We start from the raw sequence: 27,122 nt of genomic DNA, 5'->3' as shown, positions 1-27,122 counted from the left end.
CGAAGAAAGATTCAGACTTCTCGGCCTCCATTAGTTACTCACTGGGTATATGTTTCTTTGTGCAGACATGTCCTCTCTTTCTGAGGGTTTTCACCAGGTAAGCATGTTTATGTCTTATTCTATTTGTCCCATCTAAATGATTGATTGCTCTATGCTGATTAGGGTGTTGAGACTTAAGAGAGGTTGTAGTGTTGATTCACTTGTCTGTATACTGCTTCGACTTTTGAATGGATTTTATGGTACGAATGATCCATAGTATAATCAGCAGAAAGGTTGTCAGGCGAAGCTGGGGCTCGAAGGGTACATGGATATGGGAAAGAAGGTCGGGCTGAGCTCCACGGACGAGTCTGGCAGCAAGCTTCATGGAGGAGGTCTGCACCATCGTGGATCTGGGAATCCAGTGCCATAGGGCACAAGGGAGGCCCATCTGTACAAATGGCCCCTGGTGTATAATTTTATTTTTGGTATTTTATGATTTGTACAAATGGTTCTAAATTGAAACTATCTGTATTAATCATTTGTACAGACGGTTCAAAAACCGTCTGTACAAATCTGATTTGTACAGACTCCTTTCTACAGATGTTTCGAAAAAGTGTTCCACATGAGATTTTCGAACCATTTGTACAAATCATTTTTCTAGTAGTGATTAGTAATTTTTGGCTGCTGCAAATATTTCTTTTAGGGAATCTTTACTCTATTCTAATGTTTTTAAATGTTTCTAATATTGAGAATGGAATCAGGACAAAGAAAAAAAATATCAATTTGTTGAACATGCACGCACATTCAAAGTTGGTTGAAGTAACTCATTAATCAAATTTATTCACGCTTCATCCATCATCTATATGGTTGTTCCTTTGCTTCTTTTATGAATTTTTGAAGAAAATATGGTCACTAATAGTCAAATTATAGTGAAGAAAGTTTGGTTACTAATATTTACTTTGTAGTGACCATATATGTCTTCACTATTATGATAATACTTGTAACGATTAAATTGTCATAAATATTATGTAGCATCATGACTAATAGAAATATATCTCAATATTAGCACATTAGCCTTGCAAGAAACTAACACACTTAACAATCATATTTATGTTCTCCAGGATGAGGAAGATGATGGCAGACACCAACTAAACCGCAGAGAATAATACAGCCCCAAGGAACAAAGCATTTTGAATTTGATCATGGTAAGGTAGCCCCAAGGAAGAAGATCACTGCCAGAAAAATTGCTCTCGGTGATGCTACTTGATTTGTGTCGTGTATAACTTTGTCATGTGTTAACCTATATGAACTATGTGTAAAACTCTGTGATGTGTTAAACTATATCTAATCAAAGAACACATGGTTATAACTTCAGATTATAGCTATTCTGGTGATATCTAGCTTGTCATATTAATCATAAAGTTTTGGTCATATTGCTCAAGTTCTACTACAAACTGACATTCCATTCGCCATAAATTCACTGAATATACTTAGCCAAGAACAACATAATACAAAATGAAATTCTGTATGTTACCTACATTTAGACATGCTTCTGTCATGTAGTATTAGTATAAGACATAACCAACTCCTTTATCTATATTGCTTTGTATGATAAAATACCATGCTTCATATAACCTATCTTTACATATTGTATTGTACTTTACGATATGTTATGTGCAATACAATTATAACTAGAGCCAAGGTTTAGTAATAAAAGAGGTAAACATTTTGCATGCACTTCTGCAAGTGCCGCCTATCGCTTAACCCTCGAATCAAACTTCTCCAACGATATATTGCTTGTACATAACTACTTCAACAATACCGTTTGCAACAACAGCTCTAACTTTTTCCTTGACACATAAAATTTTCTAATCTAAATAGCTAAACATAATGTTCAAAGGTACATCATAACACCCAACAATTTTCTGATCTAAATAGCTCAACACAAAGGCGCGCAATTTTCTAGTGAGTCGCTGAGAGTGGGCAGGGCCTGTTTTGGGCCAGACTGAAACAGGCATCTGAGCACTCAAACCCATCGGATGTGGATAAGGCCCAACCCAGACTTGGAGGACACTCTTTAAAAGCCTCTCATGAAAAGAGTATGGTCTGCTCAAAAAACAAAAACAAAAAATGTATTCTTTATAACGCGATGGGTCTCTTGGGAGAGAGATGCAGGGCTTGGATTATTTGTGAATTGTATAATTGTTATCACGTGAACTGATAAGAGCGGCGAGAGTGCATGAGGATAGCTTTGTATTGGGCCGAGACGTGAGCTGACTTTAGCAAAGAAGCTACTTGGATTGTTGTACTAGTCTGTTTGAGCACTTTAAAATGGTGATAACTCTATCTCCATTCGAAAATTCGTTTAGGATCTGAAAACCGTCCTAGAAATTTTCCGATATTCGTGAAAACCAAAAAATTCGATTGAAATTCAGCGAGAATTAGAACAGTTTCACTCGATCAAATTTATAAATCGAAGGCAACACTTGGGCGAATCGACAATTTAGTAACCGCTCGAATTCCATAAAAAAATGACCGTATTTCTTGCATTTTGTTTGTGATAAAAAACCCCTCGAATTCCATCGAAAACCATTCAGGTTTAGCGAATTGCAGTGAAGTTCAAGAAAAAAAAGCTCAACTTTGTAAAATCGATAACTAATTTATCTAAGCTTCAAATCAAGTGAAATAAATTTTGTTAGTTTCCTTGTAACATGGTCTGCATGATAAAAATATTTATACTCATGAAAAAGTTGTATATTTTCTATGAGAAAATATATTTGCTAAATCTAGTTAAATGCATAGTTAATTCATTGCTAGTCCAAAAATCATAAAACTAATTTTTTTAGTCTTCTTATATGATCCTATGTCTTTTAAAAATACATGAACTCATGAAATAGTTATTGTAGCATGCATGATTGTTTAAATGTGTTGCAACTAGATTAATTTATAACTAACTCATCACACCTCCAAAATTAGTGAAACCCTTTTTATTAGTTTACTTATACTATGCTTTATTTAGAAAAAATAATGGTAGATATGAAAAGTTAATTACAGTGCTATTTTTTTAATATGTTCACTTATACTCGTAAACTTTGTAAAAAATTATGGAGAAATTAATAAAACTCTAAATGAAGTGAAACAAAATTTAAAACCTACAAAAGAAAAATATGTGTTTATATGCTAAGCTTTTTCTTAATATGATGGACCAAATTACCATATTCATATAGTCTATTTTAGTATTTTTTTTCAAACTTTCTTCATATAAAATATGATACAAACGATATTTTTTTGAATTTTTTTCACATAAGGTCTTAGAATTGTTTCTGATATTTTTAAAAATTTTGTGATTTTTTATTTTTTGAATTTAAATTTAAAAACTGACCGAATTTAGAATCCAGCACAGACCGAATTGACCGGTTTTCACGAATATCAAGCGGTTTTTGATGATTTTTCGAAACTGGTATCATCCAAAGTCTATAAATAATTTCAATTTCGCCGTTGTGTATGTATTTTATGACAAGCCTAACAAAATATACCGCCACAATTATTAGCCGTAGCAAGTGAGCAACCCATTTCCAGCACGAAAGCGAACATGCACAGTGGCCACGGTGGCGCACCAGGTTTTCCGCTTTCCAGCACGGCCGGAAACCATCAGCATCCGGCCAAAGCGAGCAGTTTAGGCTCACAGTTCGGGGAGAAAGCCAAGTGGGGGCCGAGAAAAAGGGCAGCATGAAGGATCACGTCGAATTTCCTCCCAAGAAAAAGTCTCTCCTCTTCGTCTCTTCCATCCTCTCGCGCGGTGAGCACAGCAGAGCAGAATTCCTTGCTTCCTCGGCGGGTGCTCGAATACGAATACTGCGCTTGCCCCGCCGCCCCAGCAACCGCCCCATCCCCATCCCGATCCCCCTCATCTCCCAGTTCCGGATGGCTTATAAATCGTCGGTAAGGCCGAGAGCTTCCCCCAATCATCACGCATTCGGCGATGGCGACGGGGGCGTCGACGTCTGCGGCCGGGTCGAGGTGGAGGCGGGATGCGCTGGCACAGACGCTGGCGTCGCGGAGGCTGCCAGGGGGCGTGGCGGACGCCGGGGAGCGGGTGCCCGAAGCCGTCGCGCCCGAGGTCATGCCCTTCGTGCGCGCCGCCGACGAGGTCGAGCCGCTCAACCCGCGCGTCGCATTCCTCTGTGAGTAGTCACGCCCAACCCGCCTGCTTCCCTGCATTCTTGTTTGCCTCACGCCTTCACCTCACCTACAAGGCTACAGTGTAGTAGTGTGCTAGTGGAGCTGGAGGTGCGGCGTGTTTACTTCACAAAACCAGAATATTATTTGCCTCACAGAGCTAGAGGCTTCCATTTTCCGAATTTTGCCAGTAGACATGGAAATATGTTGCGGACGGTTAGGCTGGCTGCCATGTTTTTGTACGTTTTGACGATATGAGATTTTGGGACGTTAGCTTGCTGTTAATGGCATTCGGAGTAAATGTTCTCTCAATTTTGAGAAGGAAAAACCAGGTTGCTCCGGACTGTTTATGCACTAAAGTCTGATCAATTCAGAACAATATATTTTACATTTTATCTATATGACATAGAATCGGACAATCGGTAGATGTGCAGTGTAATAATCTTTTCAACTCGAGCTTGAAGTGTGCAATTTCCTCCTCATGTTTGGTCATTGCAAACAAATCTACGTATGCCCCTTAATGGATTGTATTGTTCCACTTTCTCCACGTTTTCCATTGCAGTCTTGAAACTTCTTCATAAAGGATCTTATCCATTTCCCGTGTGGTTTTTAGGATGATTAGTTGATGTAAATCCCTATTTCATTGGAAGTTATCTATGCTTGACAGAGTAGAGGAGGCGCTCATGTCAACACATACTAGTTACTGTGAGAGCAACCCGAGTAGCTAGTAGTTTGTACTTGTCAGGCTGTAGGAATGCACAAGTATTGAAGTACATTTATGCTGGCATTTGGATATGCTGTTTGCAGAGTGTTCATAACTTATCGTATTACACACCCCGCAAAAAGTAGTGTCATATAAGGTTAGTCAGCACAGCTAGTAATTAAATATACTGTGCAACACTGGTGACGGATTTCTAAAATTAACTGTTAATCCTTTCATTGACATAAATTCGGTCATGCTATTTGGTTTATTGCATATCTAGTTGTATCAAGGACAAATTTGGTGGGTGTTCAATTTTCACCTTTTCTTTAGAAAAAGGAAGCGTTCCAGCCTTTTGCATCACAGGATGCATACAGCCTTGTACCTTGTTACAGTTCAATTTTCACCTCCCTTCTCAACATCGTAGTTTTGTTGTTAATAACAGTATAACACATGTCAGTTATGTCTCATCTATTGCTATGTCAAGTAGTAGAGTTTATTCTGATATGAAATTGGATCTACCATGGATGTTGTACCAAGGTCGCAAATATGCCTTCAAAAAAGTCCAAAGAATGGATCCATCATCAATTCAACGTGGTGTTCGACAGTTCAAAACATATATGTCTATTAAGCTGGACCAGGTAAGCATCTATGTGAAATTGTACATGTTGCTATTCTCTCTCCTTCACTGCACCTAAAATCCTAATGTGTATTTCATCGGGCTTTTATCAAACAAACCTTAGTGCATATCTTGTGGTACTGACTACTGAGCTTACTCTTGTTCTGGTTAAAATGTAAACCACCATTTATTAAATGTTGTTTTGATATTCTTTGTATCCTTTCAGTAGCTAAGTCTTCTTGACTTGTGCTTAATTATGATTCAGATTTTTGCTACTTCAGTTGTTTCTTAACAAACAAAATGGTTTCTTAGAGGAGCCATGATAATTAGTAATAATTTCAGTGGTAGTGATTCCTATCGCCTAGTCATCACTCATGATACCAAATGTATTCTTGCATTGTTGACTTAGTTTGATAATAGATAAATTAGATTATTCCTTGCAGGGGTGGCTATAATTCAAAACAGGCCTGATCCTGTTGTGACTGTGCCTACCTTTACTTTGAGTCAACTTATCTCGATGCAGTTCTTTCCTTTCAAAGTTATTTACTTTGTCATATTTTCTTCAGTAGTGAATACTTGAGGTTAATCTCTGTCTGACAGGATGACACGCAAATTCTGGGCAATGATGCAAAGGAGATCCAACAGTTCTATAAGGAGTATTGTGCTAGTATGAGTAGAATTTCAGAAAAGAGAAACTTGTAAGGCATAGATATACTGGCGGCTATTTCTTTTCTGTTGAACTGTTAATCACCTTTTCTAATGTTAAAAAACAGTGAGGAGATGGCTAGATATTACCAAGTGGCATCTGCTATTTATGAAGTGTTAAGAGATGTAACGAATAACAAAGTTGATCCTCAGGTAACTCACTGTAAATTATTGTTAAATATAAGTTATTACTTACTTGTTTCCTTTGTAAACTTCTTCTGCACAATTTTCTACTTTAGGTGATAAGGTATGCGGAAATGGTTGAGGAAAAGGGCTGTCATTTCAAGAACTACAAGTACAACATAATTCCCCTCAATTTTCCTGGTTCTTCTGAGGCAATTGTGGAACTTCCGGAGGTTAGACATATTTTCTTACACTTATATTTTGTAACACTTTCTACTTGTTTGTCAAAATCTGCAGTAAGTTTTGATTTTTGTTAACCTGTAAACAATGTAGATAAGAGGTGCCATTGACGCAATAAGTAGCATAGATGATCTTCCAAAGCCACACATGTCTTCTATGCATAGGGAAGGGGATAGATCTATCCGAGATTTACTTGACTGGCTTTCACTAGCATTTGGATTTCAGGTAATGTCCTTGTTCATTCATTTATGTTCTGACATGTCCAAGGAGGTGGTATAATGTAATTGCTGCAGTCTTACTGGTTCACATGTTATTATGTCTGTGAAGCATCCACAAAGCATTGTTCTATCTGAACTAAATGATTCTCGTTGCAGAAATCGAATGTGGAAAATCAAAGAGAAAACATGGTTCTACTGCTTGCAAATATTAGTACAAGAACTGGTGGCCAAGATGGACATCCTTTGGTAAGATATATGCTGTTTGGAAGATTTCATTGGAGGCATTTAATCTTATATTTCAAGTTCTTCTGTGCATTTCTGAACTACAGTTTTTGGTATAAACAGATATGGGGGAAATCTGATGCTGAGCTGGCATGTTTATTTTCAGGTTGATACTGTGAATCAACTGTGGAAAAAGATATTTGGAAACTACGAATCATGGTGTCACTATTTGCATGTTAATTCAAGTATCATGTATGTGGTGTAGTCTTTTGATTATTTTTCTCAAATAGATATCCTACAGTTTGTGATTTTCTTCTGACTGCTATCCTTAGTCTCTGTTGGCATTTAATATCTCCAATTTTTTTTAGAACTCACAAAGCTTGCGTGCCTTTCTAATATATCCAATTTATTTTTTTGTCTTGTAGGATCAGGCATGATGATACAGAACAAAGAAAGCAACAGCTGAAGCTTCTTCACATTGGATTGTATCTTCTTATCTGGGGCGAGGCTTCAAATGTTCGGTTTATGCCTGAGTGCCTGTGCTACATATTCCACCATGTAAGTATCCGTTGAGAAAAAAACAGCCTTTTGAGCTTCATTCTGGTTTACTCATATAATGTCATTCTTACTTTAATAACTTGATCATGGTTGATCTGTTGCGTTCTTCAAAAGAAATAGATCGATGTTGATCTATTTAATTTACATGTATGTCTCAATGATAAGTTTTCAGGCCATGATTGAATATGCCGTACGTTGGTATATCTGTATGTGATCATGGGAATTCCAAGGTTGACTATTTTTTTTTGCTGTAACAGTTATAGTGGCAGTTTCTTGATGTTTAGTTAATGTTGATGCTTCAACATTTACTTCTGTTATAAAACATTAACTTGTTACTGCTCTACTCTTCCATACCTAAATAGCTCAACATGAATCACTTTGGTCTTTGAGCTATATATGAATTCAGTTCATACCAATGGAGATATGGGCCTCAGTTGTCCATCTGGCTGCTACTGAATATGATAAACAAGAGTTATTTCTTTACCAAATCACAGTTCCTTAACATCAAGGTTGTAAAAAAGTGGTTTAATCCCTAATGAGCTATGGAAACATGACAGACACTTCAAGGTCCAGTTATAAAGCATGGCTCACTGAATAATTTCTCTTTATGAGTCAATTCCATTGTAAAACAATCAAGGTATTAATAGCCCATCATGAACTCTACAACCCATTCAATGGACATGTCATCATGCACCATGAGTTGAGTCATAATATTTATGTAATTGCTATTTTCTCATGTCTCTTGTATATACTATATAAAGCTTTGGCAGCCATGTAATTTTAATTAATTTTGCAGATGGCAAAACAGTTGCATGAAATGATTGATGAAAATTATTTTCAACCACCACCAGGGTTTGAAGAAGAGGGATCATTTCTGACAAATGCCATTGAACCTATCTTTAAGGTTCTACAGAAAGTGAGTATATAAAGTTAAAGCAACAACCAAGATTATCCTGGTAGAAGTCTTGTGCTTACAAGTTGTTATTCTTCTTTCACCCCAAAGGAAGTGCAAAAAAGTAGAGGAGCTACAGAAGGCCACTCAGCTTGGAGAAATTATGACGACCTGAATGAACTATTTTGGTAATCCCATTTTGTTATGTTGAGTAATTTTTGCGAATCTGCACTTCTTTTGCATAAACTATGACAAAATACACTACTAAGCTTTTATTTTGCAAAACCACACTTTCTTTGACCTTTTATTGTGCAAAACTACACTTCTATCAATTGAAACGGACATGGGAGCGGGTTGTCTTGTCCGTTTCAAGTAACAGAAGTGTAGTTTTGCGAAATAGAAGCTTAAAAGTGTAGTTTTGTGATGGTTTGTGCAAAGCTAGTGCAGTTTTCCTACTGTTCTATCGCTTGTTTATTTTTTCTGTCGGTGAGAACTTTCCTCCTCATAGGTCAGAGAAATGTTTTACTAAGCTTAAGTGGCCGTGGGACCTCACATCAGACTTCTTTTATCAAGGGGTAAGTAACAGTTATTAATTTGATTTTTTTACACGAATTATTAATCTGATTAACTTCAGTATGATACAACTCCCTCTTAAAAAAATGCTAGAGTATGACTATCTTATTCGGGAGTTCACTGTCAACCACATTATGGCTTCATCTAAAAATGAGTATAATTAACACGGTGCTTACAAGCAGTGGCACTGTGGCAGATCCTGGGATATGGGTGGGAGTGGATGGATATTTACTTGCATTGTTTGTGCCATGTTGGTTGAACCTGTATATATAGAGTGCTGAACTTTACTTTGGAGTAGTCAATGCTAATATTGAAAAAATGTGCTCATTACGAGGATTGCAACTCAATATTAATTTGAAAAATTGTGCTCATTACAAGAATTGAAACGTGCAAAATGGTAACAAATCTGATGCTCTATTTGTAAGATATGCACAGTAAGATATTATGAAAGCAAAGGAGAAACATATATTTTCTCAATCAATTACATTGTACACCTAGACTCATCCTCATGTGCAAGCTACTCTCAGAACGTAAATCCTTTGCTCTCTTTGAAATACTTAGAGCTGAGCAATAGTGTGTATTATTATTATAATCATCTGTTTTTTTGAATATACTGCATCAAAACCAATAGATTGTACTGCAAGACATGTCAAAAATATTTCCTGGGAAGAAATTGGATGACGGACCCATTACAATAGGGTTCTCCCCTACTGCCTCCCATAAAAAAAAGAGCACGTAAATAAGGTTAAAATTCTATAAAATTCGAAGGTTTCCGTTCCACTTGAATCAAATAGTTTATTCAATTGCTCTTTTTAAACTATTTTCTTTTTCTTACAGCGTGGTACAGCAAGAAAGCCGAAAACAAATTTTGTCGAAGTACGCACGTTTCTGCACATATTTAGAAGTTTTAATCGTATGTGGATGTTTTTTATTCTAGCTTTCCAGGTAATTCCTCTCCCTGAAGTACATGAAGTTCTTTTAAGTTTAACTTGTGAATATTCAAAACATTTACCTTGGCTTTCCAGGCAATGCTAATAGTTTCATGGAGTTCTTCTGGATCTCTTTCTGGAATTACTGATGGAACTGTTTTCAGAAATGTCTTGAGTGTCTTTATCACAGCAGCTCTACTCAACTTTATAAAAGGTGTATTACTTTTTCAGTGCGTTCATCATTATATTGCACTTTGTTATGTTCAAACTATTGACATGGAGTGTCTGTAACTCCTATTTTTAACCTGCACAGTAACTCTGGATATAATGCTTACGGTACAAGCATGGGGAAGTATGGAGTGGACAAGGATAATGAGATATCTACTAAAATTTGCTGTGGCAATTGCTTGGATAATAATTCTTCCATTGACATATTCTAGTTCCCTCAAATACCCATCTGGTGCAGGCAAACTCCTAAATAGTTGGATAGGGAACTGGTATAACCAGTCAGTTTATAACTTCGCAATCATCATATATATGGTTCCGGACATTCTCGCTTCCTTGTTTTTCTTGTTGCCAAAACTTCAGAATGTCATGGAGTGCTCAAACTCACGTGTAGTTGTTCTTCTGATGTGGTGGATTCAGGTTAGTCTTTCCTATTTCAAGATAGACAATTACTCGAAGCATTGAGCACCATTAGTTCTTACATAATGTTTTCTTGAGTTTAGCCAAGATTGTATGTTGGACGTGGGATGCACGAAGATATATTGTCAATACTTAAGTAAGTGGTTCATATATTTCTCTAGCTATTGCTTTTCCTGTCAATTGAAAATGGCATTAAACTGAAATCAACAGGTATGTCTTCTTTTGGACTGTGTTGCTCATCTCCAAGCTTGCATTCAGTTTCTATGTTGAGGTATGCTACTAAACACTTCAAGCAGCATTTCTTCCAAAGCGAATACATATTTTGAATTTGGCACATTAATACCTATACTCTTAAACCGATGAAAATTAGATAATATTTTAGGAAAATTGCTTACTTGCATGATGGAGATATTTATTGCACCATATAGGTAAATAAGAGGATTATGTTCCCCTACAAATTAATTGTGCTGTTTTCTAACAATTTTGGCGGTATTTATTATTTTGCATCAATCGAAACTCTTGGTGGTAATTGTCATATTTTAAAAAATATAGATATCTAGCAACATAGAAATCCATTTAGGTAAGCATGTCCATGCGTCCTTTCCTGAATCTTAGAAACTCTTTGTCTAAGCAGTAACTTCAATTTAACAATACCTAGGCTATAACAAGTTGTAGCAAAACCTGTTACTTTTTGTCATTTGGTTCCACATGATAGTGGGATTATCCATTTTTATTAAGTCATCGACTAGTCCACGAATGGTCGTTCAGTTGGCCAAGCAAAGATGAATGGAGCCATCAACTCGACTCGTTGGGCAACTTGCCAGTCTGGTTGATGACGATGACTCTTTTTCATTGATGCAATGAAGCTTGCCTGGGTGCTCGACTTGGCCCCTTTAGCCTTCAGGCTTGGGTTGCAGTAAGACAATATAGGGAAACACAAAATGAAGTTTTACATGCCACATGTCTCTTTTTTGCCACCCGCCTAGCCTACACCACCATCATTGCATCATTTTGCTCGCCGAGAGATTGGGACCCATGGGGATTGAAAGGCAACCTCACTTAATTTGTTTGTTGGTGAGATTTTATTTCATTTGTTTCTGTGTTGGAAGTTTTTAGGGCAGTGGAAGGGGAAGGCGGAGGGGATGATGTACCACCAATCATTACCTTTCACTAACTCAGTCTTTTATTGTAGTATAATCTTTTGGGACATGGTATACCCATTAGGAAAAAGTCTATTTTCAGTCCCTCAAATTTTCTCTTGGTTTAATTTTGGTCCCTCATCTCCAAAACCAGATACAACCCATCCCTCGGCTCTCAAAACCGGTGCAAATTACGTCCAAGGCTGGTTTGTCAGAGGTTTTGGGTGATGTAGTGGCCACATCACTCATTTTTGCCACATGACAGAGAGAGAAGGTGAATGTGGGAGTGACTGTGGCTGCCACATAACTCCACCCATAAGACCAGCCATAGATGGACGTACTTTGAGGTTTTGAGAGTTGGGGGATGGGTTGTATCCAGTTTTGGAGACAAGGGACGATAATGAAACTGAGCGAAGAGTTGAGGGATCAAAAGTAGACTTTTTCCTATCCATTGTGATTTCCACAAAAAAAAAAAAAAAATGGCAAGCCAAAATTTACCCAAGCTAGTTATGGAAAAGTTGTCCATGAATCAAGTGTCATTATGCAAATTAATGTAGCATCTGGATAATCTACCATGTAGTTTTACATGGATGATATGCTTGGAGGTTTTGTTTGATGATTCTTACAAGTTTCTTAGGGAAAAAACCTAAGAAACAAAATAAGAGGTCGTGCTATTTTTATAGCTTCCTTATTCTATTCGATTTGTTGCATTTTGTACAGATATCCCCATTGATTGATCCAACAAAATTCATTCTTAATCAAGCAGCTGGGGGCTACGAATGGCATCAGATCTTCCCTTTCTGTAAGCATATTGTGATGTAGCAGATTGGATCATGCGACCATGATAATTTCGAATTAGGTTCAATGGTTCATGCAATTTATTAATATCTACTTTGCAGTCCTGTTTGTAAATCGTGGATGCTACTTGTGGGAACATAATAATCAACAAAAAGGAAAAGTAGGCTTCCAGAAATTTATATTTGAAAAATAAGAAAAATCAAGAGGTCCAAAATGGAATAGCCAGGAAAATGATTCCAAATATTACAGTTCTTGGAATAGCCATACGAACTGAGCAATAGCTCGGTTGGTGGAGCCTCTATAGTCCAGTTGAGAGGCCGCCCACCCAGGCTCGAACCTGGGTGCTCACATGTCATGTGAGTACCTCCCTAAAGGGTTCGGTACTCTCCTCTCTTAAGACAAAGTCAGGGGGACGTCTCCTCCCGTGGTCGAGATTCTTTTTTGAAATATGTAAAAGTCGCTGTCTAGAGAACATACAATAGTTACAACGTTTTCTTTTGAAGGATCAATTGGTATAACCTTATTGCAAACTATTATTTAGTAGGAAAATTAAATAAATCTACGCCTCAAATACCAAAACTAAGTAACAATGACAACCAAAAAAAAAAAAAAAAGAAATGGAATAGAAAATCTTAAATCTAGAATATCGTGGATTTGATATCTTTTGTAATTCTAGAATAAATAAAACAGAGTTTGTAATTTGAAATATTCCTAACTTTGGACTTCTGAATGTACTGACAGTAATGTTGGGTTTTCGTTACACTTATATGATACATTTCATTTCGGTGATTCCATTTGTTCCAGTACTCTTTTCCTTATCTTAAACTTTTATCTTGTTATGTAGAAGCGTTAACATTGCGCTCATGATACGAATCTATAGTAATGTATGTTAAATGAAGTGACTAGGTCGTTTTTCGCAGACGCGCATGTACGCTAAGTTTTGAAGGTGTTTGTTTGTAATCAGGGTTTCCTACCCTTTTTTCTTCTTAATACAATGATACGCAGTTCTCCTGCGTGTTCGAGAAAAAAGGAAAACTGTAGTTACTCACAATATTTTTATCAAATTTTGCAGTGCCGCGCAACCTGGGTGTTGTCATTACCATATGGGCACCAATTGTCATGGTATGTACATAAATTACAGGAGTTCTGATGTTCCAGTCATTTCACCTAACCCTGTTCTTGTAGGTGTACTTTATGGACACACAAATATGGTATGCCATTTTTTCCACTGTCTTCGGGGGTGTTTCAGGTGCCCTCAGTCATGTGGGTGAGGTCAGTGGTCTCATGTGATAATGTGTTTGCAATATTTCAGAATTTTGAGTTACCAGATCTTACATTAGCTTTTAATGTAGATACGAACACTTGGCATGTTGAGGGCCAGATACAAATCAATGCCAAGACAAGCTTTCAGTAAATGCAGTGCGGCAAAACAGAGAGAGGTTTCATACTGACAAATGCTTCTCTTTTTTTCGGCATTGTTCTTAATTGTTGTTACATGTTAGCCGTTAGTCAATGCCTCCAGTTGCTGAACATGCAAATGCCTTATTTTTCACTTAAAAGACTGAAGTTGCAACTGGTTTATTTGTGTTTGACTAATTTTGTTATTATTAATTGCCAGCAAGCACTTGAGCAGAGGAGTTTTTTTTGCGTTTGGAACTCATTCATCAATTCCTTAAGAGAGGAAGACTTCATTAGTGACAGGTTGGGACTCTAAACATTAACACTGTTTCATTCACCTTAATTTTAAACCTGACTTCTATTTTATCAGAGAGAAAGACATATTGATGGCTCCATCATCTTCAAACAATTTATCTGTTGTTCAGTGGCCAACTTTCCTCCTCGCTAGCAAGGTGTATAATTGTCAGATATGAGATAAATGATCAAATATTGTAAAAGCCAGATTACTCATGGTCTTGGAATATACCAGGTACCCGCAGCCCTTCATATGGCCATAAATTCGAAAGAAGGGGACGAGTATGAGCTAATTGAGAAGATCAAACTAGATGGAGACAGATACAATGCAGTTATAGAATGCTACGAATCCTTGATGATTATACTTGACAGTCTTCTAATAGACTCTAATGATCGGAAGTAAAGAACCATCCTTGTTATTTTGTTTCGAGTTTTTTTTTTAATTTTCTATATTGAACAACTCAGATGGTGTTGATGCGCCATTTGGCATATAATTGCAGAATTGTCCATGATATTGATAAAAAGGTGGCCTATAGCATGAGAAATAAAACATTCTTGGAAGACTTCCAAATGGCAGAAATTGGGAAAGTCAGCGCTACATTGGCAAAATTATTACAGCTGCTGGTAAGTGGTAACATTCATACTATGATCGTTTCCATTAATCTTTGTACTTCCTTCTCCGCATATCCATTATATTTACTGTTTTGTTTTTACTTGCTATCTAACATTCGCAGAAGAGTGAACCTATAAATGGTACTGCAGAGAGGAAAATTGTTAATGCTTTGCAAGATTTTATGGAAATTATGACACGAGATTTCATGAAAGATGGACAAAGGTAAGAACAATGATGATTTTACGTGGTTCTAATAGTGGACTAAGAAGATCTCTTATGAATTGTGATGTTTACACTTTTACTTGTATGGGAAATTGTGGCAGTATTTTGAAAGACGAGAATGAGAGAAAGCAGAGTTTCACAAATCTAAATATGAACATGATAAAGGAAGACTTTTGGAGGGAGAAGGTCTGCGATTATCACTGTAATTAATTTAAAAATTGTTATTAATATTTTCACCATACTGAAAATAAAGTGTTTTGGTCTCAGTTTGTCCGGCTGCATCTACTGTTGACAATGAAGGGTTCTGCAATGGATGTACCAACAAATTTGGATGCTCGACGTAGGATCACCTTCTTTGCAAACTCCCTTTTTATGAAAATGCCGAGAGCACCTCATGTGCAGGATATGATTTCCTTTAGGTGTGTATATTATCATCTGTTGCCTTTTATTTCAGAAGTATAGTAGGTATGCACAAATTAGTGAACTGCATAGTTGCACTGTTATTGCATTTTTTGGGATTTTACACAAAACTATGTTTGTTTCTGAAATGAACGTTTTGAAATCTATGTGTTTCATATGAAACAAAAATCACATGTGCATAATTGTGAGTTTCTGTGAATTTTCTTTCTTGTACATTAATGTGAGGCACTTCACATTCTAACAAGCTTCCACTTTCAGTGTACTGACTCCATACTACAATGAAGAAGTACTCTATTCATCGTATGAACTACATAGAAAGAATGAAGATGGCATCTCAATTTTGTTCTACCTACAAAAGATCTATCCAGGTGAACTGCAGATTCCTTTTACTATGTTTCTTAAAAAAAAATCATCACATCGGTATAGACTGGTATTGAACTATTGATAAGTAAAACTATTAATGAGAACTCACAGGTTAAATTCTAATAACTAATGTGTGTCTCTTCACTAGATGAATGGAAGAACTTTCTAGAACGTATTGGAGTTGACCTAGATGACGAAGAGGCAGTAAAAGGGTGCATGGATGATATCCGTTTATGGGCATCTTACCGGGGTCAAACACTTGCCAGAACTGGTAATATGATGTTCCTATCCTTTAATGAGCTATGAAAATTGTGTCTTCTCTGCTTCTTATTCTATCTTGTTATGTATAGTGAGAGGAATGATGTACTATAGACGAGCTCTTGAACTACAATGCTACGAGGATATGATAAATGACCAAGGTTAGTCAGAGTCCTTTGAATATGGGTCCTCCATATGTGGATGCACTTGAAAAAGGTTTTCGTTGGTTATGCGGTGATGAACTGAATTATCTGGTTATGGCTTAGCTGATTTGGCTGGAGAGGAAGCTGCAAGGTCCAAGGCCATTGCTGATATCAAATTCACTTATGTTGTCTCCTGTCAACTCTATGGCATGCATAAGGCATCCAAGGATTCCCGAGAAAAAGGTCTCTACGAAAATATCTTAAACCTCATGCTAACGTAAGTTCCTGACCCTTCTTCATTTTTCTTTTTGAAACATTTTGCTGTGTTTTCCCTCAGTTTCATATTCAAAACATACAGGTATCCGGCATTGCGCATTGCTTACATTGATGAGAAGGAAGTACCATTACCAAATGGTAAAATGGAGAAACAGTATTACTCTGTTCTTGTGAAAGGTGACGATGAGGTACTGAATTTACATTGTGTGAACTTAAATCTTTAGTTTCTTTCTATAGATGTTATGTTATCAGTAACTACAAGTCATTGTCACCTTTAACTTGCAAATAGGCTCCTGGCCAGTGGCAGAACTAGGATTCCACCAAGCCTAGGGCCAAAAACTACCTGTACCGGGTCAGACACCGAGATATAACAAAAATAACGCACCAATGCACATATAAATGTCAAGTGCTTGAACCAGGCACTAATGTGATAATTTTTTCCTAATGGTTCTGCACTTCTGCTGGTGGCTTGTGTGATGAGAGAAGCCATTGCGCGAGCTGTGTACTTCCATCGTATTATAAGTACTTGTGCACCCTACTCTGAGACATGAAACAGCCAGTGGAGCAAACTAACGTGATGGCTATCCTAGAGGATGAGAGTTCGATCCTAGCTGGCCGTAGCTTTTTGTCAAATAGTAGAGGGGGGCCATATTTACGTGTTCCGTGATGTGCGAAGACCCCCAGGCCAGAGGCCCAGCACGAGAAGGTGGCTGCATGGTGGAGGTCCAGTTGCCCCAGGCCCAGCTCCGCCCCTGCTCCTGGCTCATATTGTTGTTATTAATATCTATAAAGTAAATGTGGAGCAATATGCAAATGCAATAGTGCTAATATCAGAATGTGGGTGTCAGCATTGTAGGGAAATATCAGCTGGCTAAATGTTCGTACTCAGTGCTTAGTAGATTAAAGTGTGCTTCTACATAAAGATGCGTGCAAAAGAACGTAGACAGAGAACACATAAAAATGTTGAGGAGCATGATTATGTTAAACTGACTAGTGGTGCTGGTGCATTACCATTTAAACTTTAACTTGTTTTTAGGAAATTTACCGGATAAGGCTTCCTGGTAAACCAACGGAGGTTGGAGAGGGCAAGCCTAATAATCAAAATCATGCCATAATCTTCACTAGAGGAGAAGCACTTCAAGCAATTGACATGAATCAGGTAAACTAATTAATATGTAAAATAAGTTTTAAGTTAGCAGAGCATCTTACATTTTTTCTGCTGTGTAGGATAACTATCTTGAGGAAGCATTTAAAATGAGAAATCTCTTGCAAGAGTTCCTTATTACACATGGAAAGTCAAAACCCACGATATTGGGTGTTCGTGAGCATATCTTTACAGGAAGGTTGGTTTTTCTATTTGCTACTGACTTACCTAACTTTATGAGTCTTCAGCTTTGCTTACAGTTTTTTGAGTAGCTTTCTTTGTGATCTGTACTACTGTAAATGCGTTCTCACTTCACATGTAGTGTTTCATCCCTCGCCTGGTTTATGTCCAACCAAGAGACCAGCTTCATTACTATTGGACAGCGTGTTCTTGCGAACCCTCTAAAGTATGCCTCCTCTCTCTCAAAATTTAACAAACATTTTCATCTTGTATTGTACTCTTGTTATAATGTAACCATGGATTGTGATATACTGATCTATTTGCTTGACACATAACTCATAACTAGTAAACAAATTCCATGCATCCTATGCCAAGAGCAGCCTGTTTATTGTGAATTATATGCCGTAAAGGTTTAAGATTTGCTGAGATTTACTTGTTAAGGCTTAAAGAAACTTTAATTTCAAAAGAAATTGGATGATCTATTATTTAACATTTCATTTCAATACTTCTCTGGAAAAAAATTAAACTGATGCCATGTCATGGCTTATCTCCATTTCAGAAATGTATTTGAAAGTTGGAAAATGTTGATTGCACAAACGTCAAATCCTAAAACATATATTTTGAAATGTTGATGTTATCATATCAAATTATTGTGTAAGTAATATGTGAAAACATTTTTTTGTATTATCAAATAATTATATCCTTAATGTATGCTTGGTATAGCTTTGCTGTTTAGATTATATAAACAATATTTGATGATGGATAAGCATAGTCCAATCAAATGTACAACAGGTATGTGTGTAATTCGCTAATTGCATCAACTAATATAGTCTTGTCAGAATAAGGTCGCTCTTGTTAAACTTGATAGTAGTGCTATAGCACAACCATAGACGCTAAGGGTTAGTCAGCTGGTCGCAGCCATGTAACTTCAGCTGCTGCGCTCTGTACAGTCATGGCTCTGTAGCAGGACACTTCAGCTGCTGCCTGCTATAGGTGCATAGTCTATAGCATATATCATGTAGCACATTGTTATTAGAAAATCACCAGTACAATTCAGACTTCTACATGATCCAATTTTTGTATTTCTAGCTACCCTCCATTTTGGGTACTTACTATCTGTTGAAGTGATAATTTACCACATTGTGTTTTCAAATGTATGCCAGATAGCATTTACACATGAAATAGGTTGGTATGAGATAAATTGCAGTTCATATGGAGAATTTTGTGAGTTAGGTTGTAAATAATTTTATAAGTAACTGCAGGAGTGGTAGAGTTCAAATGTTATAGGTAGGATTGGAATGATCTTGTTGTATCTGGTTCTGGAGATCTTTATTGATACGAATTTTTTTTTCTTTCAAATTTCTGATGCAGGGTACGATTCCATTATGGCCACCCTGATGTTTTTGATAGACTCTTTCACCTCACAAGGGGTGGCATAAGCAAGGCGTCAAAAACTATCAACCTTAGCGAGGATATTTTTGCAGGTACACTTTCCTGAGATTATGTAATGTGCTATTTTGCTTAGTTCTGCCCACTAAGCTCACAATTGTTTTGTTCAATTCAAAGGGTTCAATTCAACCCTGCGTCGAGGAAATGTTACCCATCATGAATACATACAGTTAGGCAAAGGACGTGATGTTGGAATGAACCAAATATCAAACTTTGAGGCCAAGGTGGCAAATGGAAATGGTGAACAAACCCTATGTCGTGATATATATCGACTAGGGGACAGATTTGATTTCTATAGGATGCTATCTCTGTACTTCACCACAGTTGGCTTCTACTTCAATAGCATGGTATGGGTCCCATACTTCGACATATCAACTTAATAACTGATAAGTAATAAATACCAGTTCCAGGAAGTAGGAAAGCTAGATTGATTCACTCCATTACAATAAAATAAATCACATCTGGGCTCTGGAGTTTCTACTTTTGAGCAATCAAACTTGCATAAGGTCTCAACGCTGAAACCATTAGAAAATATGCTTTCAGGAAGATTGGAACTTATAATTTTGCATAAACTTAAGTTGGCACGCATAAGTATGCTCCCTGATCGTAGTATTTCATTTCGAGATGATTTTACAAAGCTCGCATGTTGTTTAAGTGACTAATGCGGTTTTTAATGTTTTTTGTAGCAAGGACCAACAGACTGTAAAAAAGCATTGTCTTAAACACATAGTACATAAATATTGATGCGCTTTATGATTTTAGTTCTGTACTTTTTGTATGACTTGGCCTTGATATATATATGTATGTATATATTCCTTTCAGGTGGCCGTTCTCACAGTGTATGTATTTTTATATGGGAGGTTATACCTTGTTTTGAGTGGGTTGGAAAAGTCAATACTCCAAGATCCAAATATTCAAAACATCAAACCGTTTGAAAATGCACTTGCCACTCAATCTGTATTCCAACTTGGGATGTTGCTCGTCCTTCCAATGATGATGGAGGTTGGTCTGGAGAAAGGATTTGGTAGAGCACTGGGAGAGTTTGTAATCATGCAACTTCAGTTAGCTCCTGTGTTCTTCACTTTCCATCTTGGAACAAAGACTCACTACTATGGCAGGACAATACTTCATGGTGGTGCAAAATATAGAGGTACAGGCAGAGGTTTTGTTGTGCGTCATGCAAATTTTGCTGAGAATTACCGGATGTACTCCCGGAGCCACTTTGTGAAAGCACTGGAGCTGCTTATTCTTTTGGTTGTTTATCTAGCATATGGAAGTTCGTACAGAAGCTCAAGTTTGTATCTGTATGTCACAATTTCCATATGGTTCCTTGTTTTCTGTTGGCTGTTTGCACCTTTTATCTTCAACCCATCGTGCTTTGAGTGGCACAAGACTGTTGATGACTGGATTGACTGGTGGAACTGGATGGGAAATAGAGGTGGCATTGGCCTAGCACCCGAGCAAAGTTGGGAGGCTTGGTGGGTGAGTGAACATGACCACCTGAAGAATGCAACAATACGTAGCCTGCTCTTGGAGTTCATCCTCTCCCTACGGTTCTTGATCTACCAATATGGTATTGTTTACCACTTGCACATAGTGCATGGGAATAAAAGCTTCATGGTACTCTTCCCACTTAGTGTTCTACATCCATTGAAATCCCCATTTGGAAATTCAGTTCACTAACGCTTTGTTGTTCTCCCCAGGTATATGCACTGTCATGGATGATTATAGCGGTTGCTCTTGTGTCACTAAAGGTAACAACCTGCTTTGTATTGCAGTGCATCCTATTTTATCTCATAGTACATTTACACTTGGAGCATATGCCCCCTTCTTCCAGGTTGTTTCATTGGGGAGAGAGAAGTTTGTTACGCGCCTTCAACTTGTGTTCCGCATCCTCAAGGGCATTGTCTTTCTTGTCCTCATCGGTTTACTGGTCCTTCTGTTTGTCGCTTTTGATCTCACTGTCTCAGATGTTGGCGCCAGTATCTTGGCCTTCATCCCCACTGGCTGGTTTATTCTTCTGGTGAGCGATTCCTCTGTTCTTACAACCATCTGTGACCTGTTTGTAAACATCTCCATTCTCAAGTTTTTGTCACTCCTGTTGATTTACTTATACGTATTTTCTGATTCATGCTGATGTCACCTTCTTTTGCACCATGTAGATTGCACAACTCTGCGGACCGCTGTTCCGGAGGCTGGTCATAGAGCCGATCCGCACGCTGTGCTGCTCCTGTGCCACTGGGCACGCATGCAGAGGGCCTTGCTGTGCCAAGTTCAGGCAGAGGACCGGAGCCGTGCTCCGGAAGTTGGGGCCGTGGGACTCCATCCAGGAGATGGCGAGGATATACGAGTACACCATGGGCCTCCTCATCTACCTGCCCATCGCCGTGCTGTCGTGGTTCCCCTTCGTCTCCGAGTTCCAGACGCGGCTGCTCTTCAACCAGGCCTTCAGCCGGGGGCTGCAGATCTCGAGGATCCTCGCCGGGCAGAATGGGAGGGGCTCAAAGCGCGACTGATACTGCACGGAGATCGCCGTTTCATTCTGCCGTATGGCGTTTCTGTGGCACTACTCCTTCGAACGTTTGCTGCAAGAACTAGATTCATCGGGTGCAGTTTGTGAAGAGAGATGGCACAAGTTGCGTGTGTATTGGGTTGCCACCTCTTAGTTTGATTTGTATTGACTGGTTGTTTCCATTCGATTTGCATGCGTTAGAATCTGATTGGTTCGCGGCGTTGAAAGTAAGAAGAGTTTCACTGTTCCTTGTTTCCAGCACATATTTATTTTTTTATATTGAGATAGCACCCAATACAGCATGTTCCGATGTTCGTAACAATCATACAAGTAGTTCTTCCACAAAGGTGGTTTGGCAGGGAATCATAACGTTTAGGTAAAGCTAAATCTTTGTAACACCAGCCAGATTGAAGAATCACGGAGAGAAGAAGAGGTAGAGAAGAGAGAGTTTGGGGAGGAGTTCGTTTTTTTTTCTTTCTTCGCTACCAAGCAATGGTTCCATTACAGAGTATTTATCCCCTTCGCGTCTGCCACCATGGACCCACTAAGTTTATTATACGCTGGCATCTAACTGGCAAACATGCCGAACATACAAGCGTCCAGATATGCACGTAAAACTCCGGTACAGCTCAACTCTTCCAGTTGTCGGACGGAACAATGCAATCATTCTGTTGTAGCCATGTCAATGCTTTGGGCGCGGGCTGCGACAGTGCTCCCCCCTTGAGTGGCAGCTTGTCCCCAAGCTGAAGCCTGCAGATAACGATTGCGCACTACATAATAGTCCTCCTAAGTCGCCATCGGTTGGGCTAAGATAGCTTCAGGTTGCAGATTATGAGCTCCGAGGTCCACCTGATCTGGTAACTCATTATAGATTGGAGAATAGTCATCAATAAAAGGTTTCAATTGAGAAACATGGAAGACCGGATGGATCTTACAATGCTTGGGAAGGTTGAGGCGATACGCGGCAGGACCAATGCATTGAAGAACTTCAAATGGACCAAAGTATTTAAATGATAGCTTTGGATAAGGCCCGTTGACAACCGATGATTAAGCATATGGCTGGAGCTTGAGGAGTACCTTCTCATCCACTTGGAAGGTCCTAACAGAACGATGTGTATCGGCTTGTTGCTTCATCTTGTTCTGAGCATGGTGTAAGTGGGTTTTGAGAAGTTCAGAAAAAATATGTCGCTCCTGCAACATAGCATTGACATCCCGATTCTCTAAGGATGAGAGAGTGGGAACAACTCTAAAGTTTGGATCAACACCATAGAGTGCTTTGAAGGGAGAACAACCGAGAGATGTATGAAAGCTGGTGTTATACCAAAATTCAGCCAAAGCAATCCATTTGATCCATTTGGTTGGACAATCATGAACAGAACACCTTAAGAACATCTCCAAACATTGATTAATGCGTTCGGTTTGCCCATCCGTTTGAGGATGGTAGGCTGTGCTTAACTGTAATTTTGTATCCAATAATTTGAAGAGCTCTTGCCAAAATTGACTTGTAAAAATCTTGTCTCTATCTGACACAATAGTGTGAGTAATCCCATGTAACTTGACAATGTTATTCAAGAATTGTTTTGCAACCTGTTGAGCTGTAAAGGGATGTTGTAATGGTAAGAAGTGTGCATACTTTGTGAATCTATCCACCACAACAAGAATAACAGAAAAGCCTTCAAACTTTGGTAATCCTTCGATAAAATCCATTGACAAATCTTTCCATGCACTGTCTGGCACAGGTAAGGGTTGTAAGAGGCCTGGAGTTTTGCAATATTCATGCTTAGCATGTTGGCATATCTTGCACTGCTTCACAAAGTTTTCCATTGTAGATTTAATACCAGACCAAACAAACAATTTCTTGATTCGTTGATATGTGGTGTGTGTACCAGAGTGACCATGGCTGAAGTATGAAAAGCTACTATGATTTTAGTCTGCATAGCGGGATTGGCACTGATCCAAATTCTGCCATGTTTCCTAATGAGACCAAATTCTAGTGAAAATCCTTGGTTATTAGGAGAATCAATGGATAATTCTGATAACAATTGAAGAGCATGTGAATCGGTGTAATAAGAATTTGTCACCTCTTCTATCCATTTTGGTTTACAGACTGAAATGGCTTGCAGCTCAAAGAAATGGCCATCGAGAGAAGGCATCAACAGCCTTGTTTTCAACTCCTTTTTTGTACTGGAAAGTGAACTGTAAGCCCATAAGCTTGGTCATAGCCTTCTTTTGGAGGTCAGTAGTTAGCTGTTGATCATTGAGATGACATAAACTTTTATGGTCTATTTTAATGATGAAAGGCCCCCTCATCAAATAGGATCTCCATTTATCCACAACCATCATAATAGCTATAAATTCTTTCTCATAAGTAGGGAGTTGCTGATTTTTACTACCTAAAGCCTTACTGAAATAAACCAAAGGCTGACCATCTTGGGTTAACACAACCCCAATCCCAGTATCACAGGCATCTGTATCCAACTCAATCTGCTTCTGAAAATTGGGAACTGCCAAAACTAGTGTAATACTCATTATTTGTTTAAGTTGCTGAAATGCAGATTGAGCTACTGGGGTCCATTCAAATACTTTCCTCAGCAACAAATCATTGAATGGTTTGGCAATAATGGCATAATGCTTAACAAACTTCCTGTAGTAGCCGGTTAAGCCCAAGAAGCCCCTCAGTTTAGTGAAGTTTGTGGGAGTTTGCCATTGTACTATAGCAGTTGTTTTAGCAGGGTCAGTAGAAATGCCTAGATTGAGACGATGTGGCCCAAATATTCTAATTGGGTTTGAGCAAAAGAACACTTGCTAATTTTAACAAACAATTGTTGTTGCTGCAAAGTCTGAAAGACTAAGTCTAAATATTGGATATGTTCTTCCAATGTCTTGCTGGAAGGTTGGATACCAATGTCATCCATAAAAACCAAGACAAATCTTCTCAAATATGGAGCAAAGATATTGTTCATAAGGCACTGGAAGGTTACAGGTGCATTTGTAAGCCCAAAAGGTGTTACCTTCAATTGAAAATAGCCATGATGAGTCTTAAATGCAGTTTTTGGTTCATCCTCATTCACCATTCTGATTTCATGAAACCTTGAATACAAGTCCAGCTTGGTGAAGTATTGTGCCTCAACAATCTCATCAAAGAGTTCATTTGCAATTGGCATTGGAAATTTGTTTTTGATGGTGAGAGCATTAAGCTTTCTATAATCCACACAAAACCGTCATGAGCCATCCTTCTTTTTGACAAACAAAATAGGAGAAGCAAAAGGGCTGAGGCTATGTGTTATAATACCAGCTTGTAACATAACATTTACTTGTCTCTCAATCTCATCTTTTTGTAATGGGGTGTATCTGTAAGGTCGGCTGTTAACAGGAGTGGATCCAGGTATCAAGGAGATGTCATGGTCATACACACGCTTAGGTGGTAATCCAGTGGGCTCCTGAAAGATAGATTGGTACTTGTGGAGAACTACCTGAATGGAAGGGGGTAGTGATTTTGGACCAACAGTAATGTGTGAATCTTCAGGTTTGAGAACCACTATTGTCCAAATATCATTTCCAGTATACCATTTGGTCAGCTGTTCAGAATGAACTTCCAACAATTGAGAAGAAGTTTCAGGAAGAACACCTTGTAACTGGACCAGCTTGTCTTGATACTCAAATTCAATCCACTTGCATAACCAATCACAAGTCATGGGTCTAAATTTTTCTAACCAATCCATCCCTAGAATAAGGTCATATCCTCCCAATGGAAGTACCTTTGCTGGATGAGTAAACGTATGACCCTGGATCCACCAACTCAATTCAAATACTTCAGTGTCACATGAAAGTATGGTTCCATTTGCAACTTTCACTTTCAAAGGCTGTATGGCAATAAGGAATTGATTGATCCTGTCCAACATGTGAGAACTGAGAAAGGTGTGATTGCTTCCAGAATCCACAAGAATAAGCAATACCTGATTGCCCACCAAAGCTCTCAATTGAATGGATTTGGGATGCTTAGTGCCTGAAATGGCATTCAATGACAGAAAGGCTTCAGACGACTCCTGCTGAAGGTCCTAACACTCCAATGTGTCTAGAATCTCTTCAGATAAAACTTGGCCTCCATCATGAGAGGTGACCTCCATGGCATGCACTTGGCTCTCAGCTAGAGTAGAGCACTTGTGGGTTGGAGAATATTTGTCACCAAAACGATAACACAGACCATTTTCTTTACAGTATTCCTTCAATCATTTGGCCTTCCACAATTCACCAGTTTTCCATCACTGCTTAGTGTCACTTTTAGTGGAGTTGTGCTGTATAGGTGGACTCTTAGCATGGGGTTGTTTGATGGTAGTCTTCTTGTGTCTGTCTAGCACAGAATCCTGAATATAAGCAAATTGAGTTGCTCTGCTGACTGATTCAGGTAATTGCATTTCAACAACAGACCGCAACTCCTCTTTCAATCCCAAAATAAACTGAGAAACCAGCACAATTTCACTGAGTGATCGCTCATAGAGCCTAATATGATAAACTAATGCCTCAAACTACCTCTTATAGTCATCAACAGAGCTAGTTTGTTTAAGCAGCAACAACTCAGTGACCTTATCACGGTGGATGTAAGGTTCAAATTCAGCCAACAATGCATATTTCAACTGATCCCATGAGATGCAATTGTTATCCAATTTGAAAGTCTAGTACCAATGGGCTGCATTGCCACACATGTACATGGTAGCTGCTGGTACCTGGAACCCTGCAGAAATCTGATATAACTCGAAGAAGGTCCCACACTTGTCAATCCAAATTCAAACATCAGACCCATCGAATGTTGGAAATTCCATTTTAGGTAGCCATGGTCGACTAGATGAGGAAGGTGGATGAGAAGAGGTACCTATGTGAGTATCACGCAAGGACGGTATGGTGGCGGAGGAGGAGGTGGTGGTGGTGGAAAGGTTCTGACGAAGGGATGCTCACCCACGATATCGTCCTTGGCTGGGAGCGCAAGAGAGGATGATGAGGTAGCCCTTTTGAGCACATCAGCGGCTACTACTATCTCCTGATCCTCTTGAATTTTGCCGATTGAGACCATTGATAAATCCACTTTTGCTTGCAACTGACCGAGATGCTCCACCTGAGCAAAAACCTTCGAGTCCAACGCCTCCAACCACACGTTCATCTGCTCGACATGATTCGTCTTAAGCTCAATCTGGTCCAGCTTTTGTTGCAGTCACTCCATCAGTCGCTTCTCGAAGTCATCCATAGCCTCCACGACTTGCCGGACTTGAACGCTGGGCTTGGCACGCATCATCGTAAACTCTCCTCCAAATTGAGCAAAAATGTCTGATAGGTCAA

General features: G+C 38.6%; 1 protein-coding gene across 1 annotated transcript; it reads left to right on the top strand.

Moving 5' to 3' along the window:
* The first annotated feature begins 3,659 nt into the window (after positions 1 to 3,659).
* On the top strand, positions 3,660 to 22,038 carry LOC133903617 (callose synthase 7-like). The gene is made up of 42 exons (XM_062345044.1): positions 3,660 to 4,163; positions 5,399 to 5,499; positions 6,078 to 6,175; positions 6,251 to 6,335; positions 6,422 to 6,538; positions 6,639 to 6,770; positions 6,920 to 7,009; positions 7,152 to 7,237; positions 7,411 to 7,543; positions 8,340 to 8,459; positions 8,547 to 8,623; positions 8,944 to 9,010; positions 9,846 to 9,953; positions 10,034 to 10,151; positions 10,251 to 10,582; positions 10,666 to 10,718; positions 10,793 to 10,853; positions 12,442 to 12,523; positions 13,592 to 13,641; positions 13,705 to 13,791; positions 13,872 to 13,958; positions 14,138 to 14,220; positions 14,288 to 14,369; positions 14,447 to 14,610; positions 14,712 to 14,835; positions 14,946 to 15,046; positions 15,148 to 15,232; positions 15,314 to 15,465; positions 15,725 to 15,834; positions 15,978 to 16,100; positions 16,180 to 16,248; positions 16,354 to 16,507; positions 16,589 to 16,694; positions 17,543 to 17,665; positions 17,734 to 17,849; positions 17,973 to 18,056; positions 19,202 to 19,314; positions 19,397 to 19,626; positions 20,102 to 20,899; positions 20,983 to 21,033; positions 21,117 to 21,302; positions 21,442 to 22,038. Exons 1-42 carry the CDS (start codon positions 3,962 to 3,964, stop codon positions 21,793 to 21,795), a joined length of 5,694 nt encoding a protein of 1,897 aa, XP_062201028.1. The 5' UTR covers positions 3,660 to 3,961; the 3' UTR covers positions 21,796 to 22,038.
* The last annotated feature ends 5,084 nt before the right edge of the window (positions 22,039 to 27,122 follow it).

The sequence above is a fragment of the Phragmites australis genome, chromosome 2, assembly GCF_958298935.1.
Source record: "Phragmites australis chromosome 2, lpPhrAust1.1, whole genome shotgun sequence".
Taxonomy (NCBI): domain Eukaryota; kingdom Viridiplantae; phylum Streptophyta; class Magnoliopsida; order Poales; family Poaceae; genus Phragmites; species Phragmites australis.
The sequence above is the reverse complement of the archived record's forward strand: the minus strand, read 5'-3'. Positions and strand labels throughout refer to the sequence as shown.

Bases quoted from the DNA above. Each gene is read 5' to 3' on its own strand.
- LOC133903617 (XM_062345044.1), top strand. From the start codon at position 3,962: ATGGCGACGGGGGCGTCGACGTCTGCGGCCGGGTCGAGGTGGAGGCGG. The intron at 13,642-13,704 runs GTATGTACATAA...CTGTTCTTGTAG, and splicing joins TATGGGCACCAATTGTCATG to GTGTACTTTATGGACACACA. The intron at 14,611-14,711 runs GTAAAGAACCAT...ATATAATTGCAG, and splicing joins ATAGACTCTAATGATCGGAA to AATTGTCCATGATATTGATA.